The 17,956-nt window shown below is 42.7% G+C and overlaps 1 protein-coding gene across 2 annotated transcripts in view; it reads left to right on the plus strand.

The window, feature by feature from the left end:
• Nucleotides 1-17,956, plus strand: part of LOC142311821 (uncharacterized) — a 241,889-nt gene that overhangs the window by 179,824 nt on the left and 44,109 nt on the right. For both annotated transcript variants that reach the window (XM_075350578.1, XM_075350579.1), the window contains 2 exons: nt 15,311-15,440; nt 15,543-15,575. In XM_075350578.1, coding sequence (XP_075206693.1) covers nt 15,311-15,440; nt 15,543-15,575 — 163 coding nt within the window. The remainder of the gene's footprint in view (nt 1-15,310; nt 15,441-15,542; nt 15,576-17,956) is intronic.

A 17,956-nucleotide genomic window follows, 5' to 3' on the forward strand; every position in this document is an offset into this window, starting at 1 on the left:
AGTGACACAATTTTCGCGAGTCGGGCTCTGCATACCACCACATTGGATTTGAAATGAAATCTCTACAACAGAATTCAAGTGCAGATTGTAACGTTTAATTTGAAGGTTTGAACAAAAATATCTGATAGAAATTGTAGGAATTGTACACATTTCTTTACAAACACTCCACATTTTAGGAGGTCAAAAGTAATTGGACAAATAAACCAAACCCAAACAAAATATTTTTATTTTCAATATTTTGTTGCGAATCCTTTGGAGGCAATCACTGCCTTAAGTCTGGAACCCATGGACATCACCAAACGCTGGGTTTCCTCCTTCTTAATGCTTTGCCAGGCCTTTACAGCCGCAGCCTTCAGGTCTTGATTGTTTGTGGGTCTTTCCGTCTTAAGTCTGGATTTGAGCAAGTGAAATGCATGCTCAATTGGGTTAAGATCTGGTGATTGACTTGGCCATTGCAGAATGTTCCACTTTTTTGCACTCATGAACTCCTGGGTAGCTTTGGCTGTATGCTTGGGGTCATTGTCCATCTGTACTATGAAGCGCCGTCCGATCAACTTTGCGGCATTTGGCTGAATCTGGGCTGAAAGTATATCCCGGTACAATTCAGAATTCATCCGGCTACTCTTGTCTGCTGTTATGTCATCAATAAACACAAGTGACCCAGTGCCATTGAAAGCCATGCATGCCCATGCCATCACGTTGCCTCCACCATGTTTTACAGAGGATGTGGTGTGCCTTGGATCATGTGCCGTTCCCTTTCTTCTCCAAACTTTTTTCTTCCCATCATTCTGGTACAGGTTGATCTTTGTCTCATCTGTCCATAGAATACTTTTCCAGAACTGAGCTGGCTTCATGAGGTGTTTTTCAGCAAATTTAACTCTGGCCTGTCTATTTTTGGAATTGATGAATGGTTTGCATCTAGATGTGAACCCTTTGTATTTACTTTCATGGAGTCTTCTCTTTACTGTTGACTTAGAGACAGATACACCTACTTCACTGAGAGTGTTCTGGACTTCAGTTGATGTTGTGAACGGGTTCTTCTTCACCAAAGAAAGTATGCGGCGATCATCCACCACTGTTGTCATCCGTGGACGCCCAGGCCTTTTTGAGTTCCCAAGCTCACCAGTCAATTCCTTTTTTCTCAGAATGTACCCGACTGTTTTGCTACTCCAAGCATGTCTGCTATCTCTCTGATGGATTTTTTCTTTTTTTTCAGCCTCAGGATGTTCTGCTTCACCTCAATTGAGAGTTCCTTAGGCCGCATGTTGTCTGGTCACAGCAACAGCTTCCAAATGCAAAACCACACACCTGTAATCAACCCCAGACCTTTTAACTACTTCATTGATTACAGGTTAACGAGGGAGACGCCTTCAGAGTTAATTGCAGCCCTTAGAGTCCCTTGTCCAATTACTATTGGTCCCTTGAAAAAGAGGAGGCTATGCATTACAGAGCTATGATTCCTAAACCCTTTCTCCGATTTGGATGTGAAAACTCTCATATTGCAGCTGGGAGTGTGCACTTTCAGCCCATATTATATATATAATTGTATTTCTGAACATGTTTTTGTAAACAGCTAAAATAACAAAACTTGTGTCACTGTCCAAATATTTCTGGACCTAACTGTAAGACATCCTCTGAAACACTCAATGAAAGATCCTTAGTTGTTTGTTAGATGGTGTCTCCTAGACTCCTCCAGTGGTAGCTTATCTACCGAAGAACAAAAGGATCAGAAATCTGACGTGTCAGTTCCTTTTCTCCCTCAGCATCATCTTTTAAGATGGTCAGAAAACTATTTTGTGTCGGAAACGCTTCAGGGTCTTCTGAATATGGATGGACTTTTTTAAAATTATGTGACAATACAGAAAGAAATTATTTTAAGTTGGATATGCCGATATCCTTTCCTTCTATTCAAGTTATAGTCCACCTGGCGGACTTCATATCGTTGCACTATGTGGATGTGTGGTGACCTATTCCATTGGGCGTGTCAAGCTTTCCTTCACCCTGTTTAATGCTGATATCGGGTTTGGCTGACTTTACCAAGCCTGGACCTTCGATGAATTGTCTGATACACTGGTGCACCAGTTTGAGGTAGTCTTTGCCCAAAAAAGAATAACTAAAAGTCAATGAGTTTTCCTATCCTACTTTATTGGGGAAATATGCTCTTCGTGAATCCACCAATAGTCTGGACCATTCAGGACTCTTTTTGCTCTATTTTAACATTGTCCCACCACGAGACACATATTTTTGTGATCGCAAATCCAGATGACATGGCCCATTTTTGATGATGTTTACGCCATGTTTTATACATACAACTTTATTTTTTCATTTCTTGGTTTTAGAGGGACATTTCCCTTACCCTCCATAGACCCATGACCATATTCTTCTTCGGTGTACGTGGTAGTCAGGTCGCAAAATGTTGCCAATGTTGGACAACTTCAATTGATATAACACACATGGTCACCCAATAAGGGTTTTTTTTTTACATGTACATTTTTTCCAGTGTCGTACACAGGTCTGTGATTTCATTCATCTTTGTGACATTATTGTCCAATTTTATGAATAAATTTAAAGTAAATTCATGTCCAGAACCGAGCACTGCCTGAATTTCTACCTCCATAGACACCCGTTTAATACATTCTTAAGAAGCTCATGTATATGAGTCAATAAGTGATTTATGGCCATGAGGCCATCGCATTTGAGTGCATCCAGAACCTCTATGGTATAAGAGCTAACACCTCATTCATCAATGAGAGAAATGCCGACCAAATCATATTTTACCACTGCTCTTCCCGGGGGAGTTACCACACAATCATTAAAAGACCCAGGATTAAAGAACATCAAAATATGTAACATCGAGTCTGCAGAAGGTCAGCAGCTCAGCACGAATATTCCCAATGTAAAGTTCAGACGTCATCTGCAAAATATTACTGCTCTGAATCATCAATGATACATCAACTGAGTACACTAAACGAAGATATGTGCAACTGTCCATTATAGAAATATGCCAGACAGATATTAACAGTGTCTCAAACATTGATATATTATATTCTTGTGCATATTAAGAATACTATAGTAGCTATATTATTGTACATAAGGTGCAGTATTATAGTAGTTTAGATTCTTGAATACATAGGTGGTAGTATAGTAGCAATATTGCTGTACATAGGGGGCAGTATTATAGTAGTTATATTCTTGTACATAGAGGCAGTATTATAGTAGCTATATTCTTATATATAGGGGCAGTATTATAGTAGTTATATACTTAAACATTGAGGTGGTATTATAGTAGTTATATCTTTGTACATTGGAGGTAGTATTATAGTAGTTATATTTTTGTACATTGGGAGCAGTGTTATAGTACTTATATTCTTGTATATAGCGGGCAGTATTATAGTAGTTATATTCTTGTTCATGTGGACAGTATTATAGTGGTTATATTCTTGTACATAGAGGGCAGTATTATAGTGGTTATATTCTTGTACATTGGAGGCAGTATTATAATAGTTATATTCTTGTACATAGACAACAGTATTATAGTAGTTATATTCTTGTTCATGGGGACAGTATTATATTAGTTATATTCTTGTACATAGGGGCAGTGTTATAGTAGTTATATACTTGTACATAGGGACAGTATTATAGTAGTTATATTATTGTACATAGGAGCAGTATTATAGTAGTTATATTCTTGAACATAGAAGGCAGTATTATAGTAGCTATATCCTTATATATTGTGGTAGTATTAAAGTAATTATTTTCTTGGACACTGGAGCAGTCTTATAGAAATTATATTTTTGTACACAGGTGGCAGTATTATAGCAGTTCTATTCTTGTACATAGGTGGTAGTATAATAATAGTTCTATTCTTGTACATAGGTGGCTGTATTATTGTTGTTATATTCTTATACATAGGGGCAGTATTATAGTTCTTATGTAATGTGGTGGCAATTGGCGAGGTACTCATCTCTTATGCCCCGGCACGTTACATGAAGGTCCTGGCTGGCCGTATGGACCTGTGCTATGGGAGCTCTACACCCTTGCAAGCTGCATGATGCCAGTGACTTCGGCTGGCCAGGAACAAATGTTGGATAGTTCCAGAGAGACCACCATTCAAAAATAAACTCTGTACTAAACGATAACTTGGTAGAAATTATGAGATACTGGAATTCGCCTTACAGAAAGGGGAAATGAAATAGCGCCACACTGAGCATAGTAAATGATTAATAAGTATGGAGGTCAGTGGTCAATTTCACACTCACTTAAGCGTAGTAAAGGAAGTTATAGAAACTGGCTAGACAGATTGCAGTTTGTCCGGTTCGCTGCAGGGAAATCCTTAGGGTAAGTTCACACAGTGCGTTTTTCGCGGCGTTTTTGCGCAGTTTTCGGGTGCGTTTTTGCTCAGAAAACTGCATGACTTTGCTTCCCCAGCAAAGTCTATGAGTTTTCATTTTTGCTGTCTGCACACAGCGTTTTTTTTCAGCTGCGTTTTTGTGGTGCCACAAAAACGCAGCATGTCAATTATTCCCACGTTTTTCACTGCGCTTTTCATCCATTGAGTGCAATGGGATGTTGAAAGACGCAATGAGAAACGCAAATAGCTGCGTTTTGGTGCGTTTTGGTGCGTTTTGGTGCGTTTCTAAGACCAAAAACGCAGCTATAAACGCAAGGGGTGGGTAGTAAAGTGACATGTACAGGAAGAGGATTCCTTCTGTCAGTAAATACAGAAGCGTGAATCCTCCCGGTACCGTCACCGCCGCTTCCACCTCCCGTCCTGTGCATGTATGCTGCCGTGCGGCGCCATGTCTGGGCGGGAGGTGGAAGCGGCTGCGAAAACAAAAGTGAACAGTAGAAAATAAAAAAAAAAGTTATACTCACCTGTCCGCAGGGTCCCGGTGCCATGCCCGCTCCCAGCTCCTGTCACGGTATCGCCGCTCAGGGTGTGTGCAGTCTCCCCGGGTATGTATGCCTGCAGGATGCAGGACCTGGTGATGGATCACCTGATGCAGTCACCTGACGCATCAGGTGATCGTAAGTCTCGGGGTGACGCCAGCCAGCGCCCGGCCGGTATCAGCGGATGCGTCAGGAGACTTCATCCCTGTTTACCGGCAGCTGCTGCAGCGATCGGACGGGATCAGACTCCCGCCCCATCGCTCCAGGAGCTGCCGGTAATCAGCACATAAGTGAGTATTTTTTTTTTTTTTTTGCACCGATGCATCAGCTGATTGTATAATCGGCTTTTATACAATCAGCTGATGTGTGATGTGCTTCAGCCCCTAGAACCTGACACATCATCTGATCGCTTTGCCTTCCAGCAAACCGATCAGATGAGATTGGATCCGGATTGGACGGCGCAGGACCCTTGACCCAGGATTACTGCGGAGGGGGGGTTCTTTATTTCAATAAAGATGGAGTCACTAATTGTGTTGTGTTTTATTTCTAATAAAAATATTTTTCTGTGTGTTGTGTTTGTTTTTTTTTTATCTTTACTAGAAATTCATGGTGGCCATGTCTAATATTGGCGTGACTTCATGAATTTCGGGCTTAGGGCCAGCTATACAGCTAGCCCTAACCCCATTATTACCCAGCGAGCCACCCGGCATCAGGGCAGCTGGAAGAGTTGGATACAGCGCCAGAAGATGGCGCTTCTATGAAAGCGCCATTTTCTGGGGTGGCTGCGGGACTGCAATTCACACCGGGGGTGCCCAGAAAGCATGGGCACCCTGCACTGTGGATTCCAATCCCCAGCTGCCTAGTTGTACCCGGCTGGACTCAAAAATTGGGCGAAGCTCACGTCATTTTTTTTTTAAATTATTTCATGAAATTCATGAAATAATTAAAAAAAAAAGAGCTTCCCTATATTTTTGGTTCCCAGCCGGGTAGAAATAGGCAGCTGGGGGTTGGGGGCAGCCCGTACCTGCCTGCTGTACCCGGCTAGCATACAAAAATATGGCAAAGCCCACGTCATTTTTTTTGTTTGGGGGGGGGGCAAAGAAATCCTGCATACAGTCCTGGAAGGAGGATGCTGAGCCTTGTAGTTCGACAGCTGCTGTCTGCTCTCCTGCATACACTATTGGATGGAGGATGCTGAGCCTTGTAGTTCTGCAGCTGTCTGCTCTTCTGCATACACTAGTGGAGAATGAAGAACACATTGAAGAAGGAAATGACATCAGACCTTTTTTTTTTTTGTTCACTGATAAAAAACGCATAAAGACGCAGTGAGCAAAAACGCAGCAAAACGCAGCAAAAAACTCACCAAATCGCGGCAAAACGCGTGCGTTTTTTGCCGCTTTTTTTTTACGCGGGTGCGTTTTTGTGCGGTTTTTGCCACAAAAAACGCACAAAAACGCAGCGTCAAAAAAACGCAGTGTGTGAACCTTAGGTGGGGATCCAAAACAGAGGAAGTAGTTGGAATGATTGACCGGTGATAGCGCTCTCCATCTCTGATGACTTTATCCAAGAAGACAACAATAGTCTTCTTTCTCATATTAGAGAAGTACTAATTTATAGAAGTCCCATTTACTCCTAACCTCTTTTTCTGCATGTAGCTAACATGTAGAGGAGATAACTGGTGCATAGCTTCACAAATGTGTCCTTTACAACACGGATGATCTTCATATACAGTCTCTTTACTTCTCTAAACACAATCTCTTTACTTCTTCAAGTCTACCTGTCACAGCTTCACTGTCTCTCAGTACTACAATTTAGTTAATGAAACGTCTATTCTTAACCTGCTGTTCTGCATCTTCTTCCTCTTCAAGGAGTTACCGTGTTTTTCCAAAAATAAGACAGGGTCTCGTATTATTTTCATTTAAAAAATAAGGGATGGGGCTTATTTTTGGGGAGGACGGGAACGAACAGGGTTGGGAGGCAGGATCCAAGAGGTGGCACTCGGAAGGCAGGAGGTGGAACCCCGGAGTGGCAGCCAAGCTCACACCATAGCGCAGTAGGGAAGGGGAGGTGGGACCCAGGAGGCAGCATTCGGAAGGTGGGACTCAAAGCAGAAACCAAGCAAACATCATAGCACAGTAGGAGGCGGGAACCAGGTGACAACAGTCAGGAGGCGGGACTCAGGAGCACGGGAGCAGATTTTACCCTGCCATGGTGGGAGGAAGCAGGAGGGCGATTTGGGAGCTACATTATGCCTATTCCAGTGCCTCCAGTGTTAGGTTAAGAGTCCGTGATGTTAGTGACATAATATAGTGTCACATGACATAACCTAGCACTGGAGGCGCTGACTAACTAGGGCTTATTTGTGGAGTAGGGTGTATATTTAAAGCCTACTCCAAAAATCCGTAAAAATCAAGCTATGACTTATTTTTGTGACAGGGCTTATTTTTTGAAAAACAGTAGTTTTTCAATATGGCTGGACTTAGCTTTTCTATTTCCAATACTTTGGGAACTACCATTCTGGGCACTCTCTTAAGGCCGCTTTACACGCTGCGATATCGTGACCGATATCGCTAGCGTGGGTACCCGCCCCCATCGGTTGTATAACACGGGCAAATCGCTGCCCGTGGCGCACAACATCGCGCGGACCCGTCACACTACTTACCTGCCCTGCGACTTTCGCTGTGACCGGTGAACCGCCTCATTTCTAAAGGGGTGGTTCATTCAGCGTCACAGCGACGTCACAGCAGCGTCACTGAACCGCCGCCCAATAGAAGCGGAGGGGCGGAGATGAGCAGGACGAACATCCCGCCCACCTCCTTAGTTCCACATTGCGGGCAGGAGGCAGGTAAGGAGAGGTTCCTCGTTCCTGCGGTGTCACACGGAGCGATGTGTGCTGCCGCAGGAACGACTAACTACATCGTTACTGCAGCAGCAACAATATTCGAGAATGGACCCACATGTCACCGATGAGCGATTTTGCACGTTTTTGCGACGATGCAAAATCGCTCATAGGTGTCACACGCAACGGCATTGCTAAAGCGACTGGATGTACGTCACAAATTCCGTGACCCCAACGAGATCGCTTGAGCGATGTCGCAGCATGTAAAGCGGCCTTTAGTCTCACATTCTGTTCCATCCTGGCCCGTTACCTCTCTGAGTTACAAAATTGGGGCCATACTGCTAGGCCTCCTATTTCAGAACCCATCTCCGGGCAGTCATTCTGTTTTTTAGCCAATTCTCTCTCTTTATTCAGGATAACAATATACATGATCTCTGTCTCTTCTCACATCAGGGACACCCATGTCATGGGGCTCTGCTCACTAATCAGTCCTCAGGTCTGCTTCTACTGCACGCCGGGCCCTATCTGACCTCCTGAGAAGAGGTCCCTTCATTTAGCACTTCCCACTCTTAGCTAGTCCCAAAGATTAACTCTAAGGGGTACTTTGCACACTACGACATCGCAGCTGCGATGTCGGTGAGGTCAAATCGAAAGTGACGCACATCCAGCCTCGCTGTCGATATCGTAGTGTGTAAATCCTTTTTGATACGATTAATGAGCGCAAAAGCGTCGTAATCGTATCATCGGTGTAGTGTCCGACATTTTCATAATTTCGCTGCAGCGGCAGTACGACGTTGTTCCTCGTTCATGCGGCAGCACACATCGCTGTGTGAGAAGCCGCAGGAGCGAGGAACATCAGCTTACCTGCGTCACCGCGGCTCATGCCGGCTATGCAGAAGGACAGAGGTGGGCGGGATGTTTACGTCCCGCTCATCTCCGCCCCTCCTCTTCTATTGGCCGCCTGCCGTGTGACGTCGCTATGACGCCGCACGACCCACTCCCTTAGGAAGGAGGCGGGTCACCGGCCGGAGCGACGTCGCAGGGCAGGTGAGTGCATGTGAAGCTGCCGTAGCGATAATGTTCACTACGGTAGCTATCACCATGATATCGCAGCTGCGACGGGGGCGGGGACTATCGCGCTCGGCATCGCAGCATCGGCTTGCAATGTCGTAGTGTGCAAAGTGCCCCTAACTCTCCTTATTGTCTAGCAAAACATAATCTATCACTAAAAATGTATATCACAATACACATTACATGTAATAAAAATGCTGGTATCTTCAAGGGGAATGTGAGCAGTATATCCATTTTCTTACACTTATATTGCTGTATATAGGGTCAGTATTGTAGTAGATTGTCATGCTCGGGAGAGGGGAGGTCCAATGTGAGGCCAAAAACACAACTAAACAGGGTAAATACAACAACAAACAAGGGGTACATCGGAAACACTTTAACAATGGTGGGCCCTAGCGCTAGTGAGAGGGAAGATGGACACCTCCTCCACTTACCTGCCGCTGTACCCTGCACTCCTAGCCAGTCCCTATACAGGTTCTTCACCTGTCGCCGAGCCGGAACCTGAAGCCCTGAGTGATCCTACAATGGTCCCTGACTTGGGAGTGGGCAGGTGATGGACGCTAGCCTCAACGCTGCACTGAAACAACACACCAGGAAAAGAAGACAGACACAGGGAAAACACCACAACAGACAGGTGCAGTCAGCAACTCCAAGAGAGGCTTGAGGCCGGTTTCACACATCCGGCTTTTCACCGGTTTGCCAGATTCGTCGCACGCCAGAACAGTGTATATAGTACAATGGCAGCACGACAAGTGCCGGTCACATGCTGTCATGTGACTGGAGCATGCGACCCAGAAGTTGTGGCGCTGCCATTGTACTGTATACAGTGTACTGGCGTGCGCCGAATCCGGCAAACCGGCAAAAAGCCGGACGTGTGAAACCAGCCTTAAGCAGCTCCTTCTTCTTCCAAGACCAGAATCCAAATGAATCAGAATAACCGGCACCCTCTGCTGGTAGCAGAGGGTATATAAAGGGACTTAGTGTGGTCCAGACTGGAAACATAGGCCTGTTTGCCGGCAAGGAATACTGCCATTAACCCTACAACTGCCAAAGGAAAAGAAAACCCATTTAAATAGCAAAGTCTCACAGGGGAAAAGTGAGACTCAGAGCCAAAAAACTGTCACAAAATGCTTATAGAATGAAACAACCGTGACTTAGGTATATTAGAGTCATTAAAACTTCATGGGAAACTTATAAACTTCAATAAAGAGAATTTAAATGGCATCACCCCAGTCCACCACCTATAGACATGATTCCAGTTGGGCATGTTGGTCTTTATTAATAAGCAACTGGTTGGTGCCACATCCAGAGTTTCGTCATCCGCATGCTTCTATTGACAGATGTTCGGATACCAGAATATTGATACGTATTACATTAGTTAAAAATCAGTATTGGCTTAGAACTTTTTATAATCTGTAAAATATATACAGTACATTGAAGGGTTGTTTGATGTGTGAGGTGATCTAAGTGCTGGTTCCTTATATACTTATCTAATAGAAATGTGAAAGATAGTGAGAACAAGCTTCAAACAATCTCAGGAGTAGGAGAGCTGCATTGTTGAATGGTAATTAGGCATAAATTATTTCCACAACAAGGCTTCAGTCAGCGGGAGGCGATGTCCTTCATTATGATGACTAGAAAATTAACGTTTAGCAAATATTTCATTCTGATCCGTTCCTGAACTAGAAAACTCAGGACAGGTGAAATCAGGACATATTCGTCTATGTGCACATGAAGTCTTGTTCAAGTAGACAAACCAGCCGAGCTTTTTAAGAGAAAGAGACATTTTTTCCCTTAAGCATTTTGTTTTACACTCTATTGGTCATTTCCTGAGTAGCTCGCGTGCTTAGCACTGCTTGGTTCTCGATTGAGATGCTTGACATACTCAATACTCGATCAAGAATCCTCGTGCTCAATTTCTTGCCTCTCATGCTTCACAACTGTTTTTCAGCCACTAAACATGCGCGGATCACCTGCCAATAAGAGTCATGCCATAGCCATGTTGGCTACTGGCAGTACTGTGAATGGCCGGCCGTGTCACGTCATCTGGTCAATATAAGACCCGGTGACACCATGCTCTATACATTGTAGGGAGAGATTCTGATGGAGAAGAGATAGTGTATTAGAGGCCTGTAGGCAGGGATTCTAGCCTTACAAGATTGCAGCTGCTACGTAAAAAATCTATTCTATTCTCTAATAATACCGCTCTTATCTACATTTAGTGTAGGGCAAGCTGCTGGAGAAGGGATAGTGTATTAACACTAGAAGTCCCAGAGAGGGGTCATTTAACATTTCTACCTTTGGAACCCAGAGACGGGTCGAATGAGCTGAAGGATTTGCGGTCTCTGTCGGCTCACTCGCCAACCGAGCTCTCTTTTTTGGTAGAGGAGGAGTCTCCTCATCTGCAAGATAAAAAAATTCAAAATAACATTTTGTTTTGGTTCTAAATAAAAAAGATAGTCTAAGGATCATTTGAACCTCTTTCGGGACTTCAGGGGGGAGCTCGAAATTTCTGTGACTTCTAGTGTTAAAGGCATGTAGGCATTGATTCTAGCCTTACAGACCTTGCTGCTGCATAAAAAATCTATTCTATAATAATATCACTCTTATCTGTATTTAGTGTAGGGCAAGCTGCTGGAGAAGGGATAGTGTATTAGAGCCATGTAAGCAGGGATTGTAGCTTTACAGACCTTGCTGCTGCTACCTTAATCCAAAAGTCCTTTTCTGGGCTAATTCAAATCTATTCTATTTTCTAATAATACTGCTTTTAGCTGCAATTAGTGAAGGGAGAGTTGGTGGAGAAAGGATAGTGAATTAGGGACATCTAGGCAATGATTATTGCCTTACAGACTTTGCAACTACGTTAATCCAAAAGTCCTTTTCAGGACTAAAGCGGGCTTTACACACAGCGACATCGCCCAGGAACTTGTCGTGTGTGGATGTTCAGGAGAACAGTTGCCTGCCTTCTTCCTCTGGCCATTCCAAAGCCTCATTCTGCCTATTGCGGTGCTGTTATACTGAGGATCCCTTTCCTTTCTGCTATCCTAGCTCTGCATGGCACCTTGCCAGATTGGGTCAGTGACTTCATCGTCCACCACCTCGTCTTCCACTTCTGCACACTGATCCTTCTTCTGACTTGTTCACTTAACAACATCACTTGTTGATAAATGTGTGTCATCCTCATTGACCTCCTGAGACACAAATTGCTGTTCCCCACCATTATCTTCTTCAGACAATGGCTGCTCAAATACTTGGTCATCACAACACATGATCTCCTCATGTCCCTTTTGAAATGTGCAGGACAAGAGGCAAAGAAGAATAAATAAATGGAAATGTTAAGAGCTCCTCAGAGTGTCCAAGTGTGGGATCACTTTCCTCATGGAACTCGTGATAGTGGGAGGAAGGAGGATCAGATTGTCGATTTCATGGTCCAGACTCTTTGCTAGTGAGACTGGACTGTGTGGAAGACAGGGTGGTGCTGGAAAACAGACTGGAAGTCTTATCTGCCATCGAACCCACCACCTGTTTTCACTGTTCTAGCTTCAAATATATTGGGTGCACCCTCCCCTTGCAAAGTGGGATAGGAAGGTATGTCTCGTGGAGGAGCGTGTTTGTTGTGCGCCACCTGCAAACTTTGTTTTATTTTTTAAAATAAAATATGTAGCCTGGAAAAAAAAATGTCGTTAGGGCTGCCTGATGGCTCTCCAAATATTATAAGTGAATATAAGGCAATATAGTTGCCTGTCTGCCCTCCAAAATGTATGAGTGAGGGCTGTCTGATGGCTCTCCAAAATGAATGAGTGAGGGCCACCTGATTGCTCTCCAAAATGTATGAGTAAGGGCCGCCTGGCGGCCCTCCAATTCATGAGTAAGGGCCGCCTGATGGTCCTCAAACAATTATGAGTGAGGGCCGCCTGATGGTCCTCTAAAAATTAGGAGCGAGGGCCGCATGATAACCCCGTTGATGTACTGAAGGAGGAGAAGGACAAGAAAAAAAAGAAACCATATATACTTTTTTGGGTGGGAAGAGGTGCATGGAAATAGATTAGAAAAAAAGGACATTTGATTTATATTCCACTGCTGACATCTAATAGCCCGACTATTAAGGCTTTGTTCACGCATTGCATTTGTGAAGAGGTTTATTTTTTGCACAGTTTTTTTTAATAAGTTTTATGCAAATTTAAAACTAATTTTTACAGCATCCGCAAAAGCTATGATATTTCATAAAACTAAGGCACACGATTGTTTTTTTTTTCTACTGACTGACATGGAAAACTCCTACGTTTTTGACAGAACGCTACAAGTGAACACAGCCTAAGGGGTGAAGGAGGAATTTGTTTCTCTCTTTTTTTTAATTTGCATTATATACAAGTCATTATACAGGTTTTGTATGTGTTATTGTCAGTCCGTAAAAATGGCATACTACTAATGGCAACATTGTTCCCAGCAGACCTGGCAGCCTCTTCCCCATGCTGTTCCCATTCTATTTGAGTGCGGCTTCCATGCATTTCAGCGATTTGCCTCTCCCCTCCCCCCATCCCTCCTGGGAGGGTCTTCCAGAAAAATGCTCAAGTTTCCCTCTGACTTTCATTATACTGGTTACTCGAGTCGCACAAGTCCGAGCGTCCGAATTGCTTGATTCAAGAAAGGAGCACCTGTCATTTTAGTGCTCGCTCATCACTATGCCTGAGCATTTTTTTTTCGATGTTTGGACTTCATTATTGGCCATTTTCTGTCTTTTTTTTTCACTCCATTAAAGAATGAAGAAACCATAAGTAGTTTTTGAAGCAAAAATGCTGGCAAGTTGCTTCAATAAATGACATGACATCTTTTGAACTTTTCTATTGATTTCTATTGATGCCTATACACAAAAGAGCAGAAAATCCAAGAAGGTAAATTATAATTTTATTGTAATCAAATAAACAAGAAGTTAAAAAATAGAATAATTGTTCAACATGAGTGAACATCAGAAGGCGATATGACCATAGCAGGAGGAGAGGAAGCAGAAAAGTGATAATAGTGATATCTCCTCTACTAAAGATGATACATATGGCACTGAAAGTATCCAAAAATATCCAAAATTGCTGAGGTAACTATATAGGTATAGTCAATCCACAAGTGTATGGTGGAGTTGGCACATATAAAACATACATTCATCTACTGCAACTTAATTTTAAGCTATAATGCTGCACCATATGATCAAAATATAATTACTATAATACTGCCCCATGTATAAGAATATAGCTACTATAATACTGCCCTCTATGTATAACAATTATAATTCTACGCACTACGTACAAGAATATAACTACTATAATGTTGCCCCATCTACAAGAATAGAACTGCTATAATACTGCACCTTATGTACAAGAATATAACTACAATAATACTGCCCCTATGTACAGGAATATAACTACTATAATACTGCCCTCTATGTACAAGAATTTAACTACTATACTGCTGCTCCATCTACAAGAATATAACTACTATAATACTGTCCCCTATATACAAGAATATAACTACTATAATACTGCCCCTATGTACAGTAATATAACTACTATAATACTTCCCTCTATGTACAAGAATATAATTACTATATTGCTGCACCATCTACAAGAATAGAGTTACTATAATACTGCCCCTATGTACAAGAATATAACTAATATAATACTGCCCCCCTGTGTACAAGAATATAATTACTATAACACTGATCCTATATACAAGAATATATCTACTATAATGCTGCCCTTATGTAGAAGAATGTAACTACTATAATGCTGCCCATATGTATAAGAATATAGCTACTATAATGCTGCCTCTATATTCAAGAATATAACTACTATAATACTGCCCCTTTGTATAAGAATATAACTACTATAATGCTGCCCCTATGTACAAGAATAAAACCACTATAACTACTATAATATTGCCTCTATGTACTATAATACTGCCTCCTATGTACAAGAACTACTATAATGCTGCTCCCTATGTACATGTATATAACTACAGTACTATAATACTGCCCCTATGTACAGGAATATAACTAATATACTTTCCGCCTATGTACAAGAATAGAAGTACTATAATAGTGCCTTATGTGCATGAATATAACTACTATAATACTGCCCCATGTACATGAATACAAGCATTATACTCCTGCTTCCTAAGAATAGATTTACTGATACTACTGCCCTGTATAGGTAATTCTGTTTGTCCGATGACTCCTATAATTGCAGTATGGATATTAATGTTGTGATGACTGTCTTGCTTTATGGCATACTTTGTTTCTTACTTATTATGATATGTATATAGTATACAATGACACTTTATAGCCCTCTGATAATATTCGGATTGATAGGTAGCGGCTCCAAGATGTATAGATGAGACTTAGCAGAGTTCTTCTACCTGTCATGATGTTCTATAATTGATGGACACAATCTCCTTTAATACTTGCATTACTTGTGGATTGATTGCCTGGCTTGTCATATTACTTCTGTATTCTGTCTGTAGATGTCCCAGTTGGTGAGTAAGGAGAAGAGCTTCACCTTCCTACATGCCCTTGTGGAGCAGATCTCATTACATGAGCCTGATTTGGCGAAATTTTCTCAGGAGTTGACAGAATTTGAAGCCATTCCTGGTGGTAAGCAGACAGAAAACATTATTCAATCGCATTCATAAAATCTCGGGCCAAGTACAAAGTGCATTGATTTAACGCCCCTCTCTGTATTCATTTCTCCTTCAGCTTCCGTCAAGGGTCTGAACGCTGAGGTGGACGGTATGTATATACAGGCGGCTGGCGATTTCCTCCTGGCAATTATGGATGCAAAACAGTTGTAAATAACTGGTGGTCCATGGTTGCATTAAAGGTCGGTAATCCAACCTATAGGGGTGTCATAAAGAAAAGGGGCTCTGCGGTAACATTAAAATGGGCCACCTTCTGGAGCACCTGATTCCACGATTCACGTTGCCCCTCAATAGTGGTTGACTTCCCCAGTCTTTCCTTCTCTGAGCCATGGGTGATCCCTCTTCGCACTTGTTTGTTAATGCCACAGTTCTTACTGCCCATTAATTAAAAAAGCCAAATTCATTGGTATTTAAAGGGAACCTGTCACCAGATTTGGGGCCTATAAGCTGCGGCCACCACCAGTGGGTTCTTATATACAGCACTCCAACATTCTGTATATAAGAATGTAAAAATTCCTTTATAATATGCACCTAAACGATCACTGCGGTGGAGTTCGGTCATATGGGCGTCTTCGTTCTCCGGTGCCGGCGCCTCCTCTTTCGGCCATCTTTGTCATCCTTCTTCTGAAGCCGGAGTGCATGACACGTCCTACGTCATCCACACTCTCCGGCATTGAGGTCCTACACAGGCGCACTTTGATCTGCCTTGAGCAGAGCAGATCAAAGTATTGCAGGGTGCCTGCGCGGGACCGGCGAGTGTGTATGACATAGGACGCGTCATGCACACAGGCTTCAGAAGGAGGATGAAGATGGCTGAAAGAAGAGGCGCCAGCACCGGAGAACAGAGACGCCCATATGACCCAACTCCACCGCAACGACCGTTTAGGTAAGTATTATAAAGTGATTTTTATGTTCTACACTGCGGTCTGAGCTCTTATATACAGTATGTTAGAATGATGTATATAAGAGCCCACTGGTGGTGGCCACAGCTTATAATCTGCTGACAAGTTTCTTTTAAACTCTCGAGGAGAAACCATACCAGCAGCCTGTGTGACCTCTATAGTATATATATTATTGTTACCACCCAAAATCAGAATAGTGTACCCAAGTAAAGCAAATCTCCTTAAACTGACTACGAGGAGGCCCTTCAAGGAAATGAACCACTAGGTGTCAATGAGACAGCTGCAAGTAAAGGGCGCTGTAGCATGAATTTAAGACCTATTTCATCTAATGGACATGCCATTAATGAGTTTCCCTGAAAATAAGACCTACCCTGAAAATAAGCCCTAGCAGGATTTTTTGGACATTTTGAAGTATGCTTTATAATATAAGCCCTACTCCAAAAATAAATCACAGTTGTGTACCATTATAATAGTATCCTGAAATAGGGCTTGGGCAACCCTTTCATGATATGTAACTTTTCTTGGTTTACATTGCCCTGTTGTGTTGCTGAAAGCCCCAGAAGTTTATAGTCACATGTCGGCTAGTTAATGGAAAATGAATATTCACCCCTGTTACCGCCTATACCTCTGTACCGGGATCAGTGATTTGAACATGTGTTAATGGAAAATGAATATTCACATCCTTCCCCGCCCATAATTCCACCCTCTCCTCTGTGCCAGCATCAGTGATAGAAACGCGTTTTAATTGCAAATGAATATTTACCCCCTTCCTCCGCCCATATCCCCTGCGATCCTTATGTGCCAGCATCAGTAATTCAGACTGCCATATTACTGCCAGATGATCACATAACAATGCTCAAACTGGCCAGTGACTCTTCTGAAACGAGATTTTCAGCATGTTTTTCTATGCAGTTGTCACTCTCGAGCACTAATACGGCATTTTGACTAAATCACTGATGCCAGCACATAGGGGTGGGCAAGAATATGGACCGGGAAGGGGGTGAATATTCATTTGCAATTCCAGGCATGTCCAGGGGTGTGAGGGGAATGGAGTGAATATTCATCTCCTTTAACACACATTCCAATCAATGATGCCGACACAGAGGGGTGAGCGGGGGAAGGGGGTGAATATTAATTTTGGGCGTTCCAATCATCGATGTCAATAAATATATAAGACATCCCCTGAAAGTGAACCCTAATGCTTCTTTTGGAGCCAAAAATAATATAAAACCCTGTCGTATTTTTGGAGAAACAGTACTTTTCAGTTGTGATCAGCAAATAATCTCCATAGGATTTAAGTGTCCTGCTATGTTGAAGGCACAGAAACTATGTTTGCGCCATCACCAAGAGGCACAATGGCCTTTAACTTTTCTTGTCCTTGGGTCAGTATGCTTCAATATTAAAGGGACTGCAAAGTTCAGTGCTGATTACCTATGGTTGGAGCTTAGTGGTCTTATGTCTGGCCAAAGTCTGAGCTGAGGATTCTATGCCCTTTCAGGAATATATGCCATAGAGATGAATAGTGGTGAGGACAAGTGATGACCATAAACACACCCACCCTGTGGAAAAA

The sequence above is a fragment of the Anomaloglossus baeobatrachus genome, chromosome 5 (assembly GCF_048569485.1).
Source record: "Anomaloglossus baeobatrachus isolate aAnoBae1 chromosome 5, aAnoBae1.hap1, whole genome shotgun sequence".
Lineage (NCBI taxonomy): Eukaryota > Metazoa > Chordata > Amphibia > Anura > Aromobatidae > Anomaloglossus > Anomaloglossus baeobatrachus.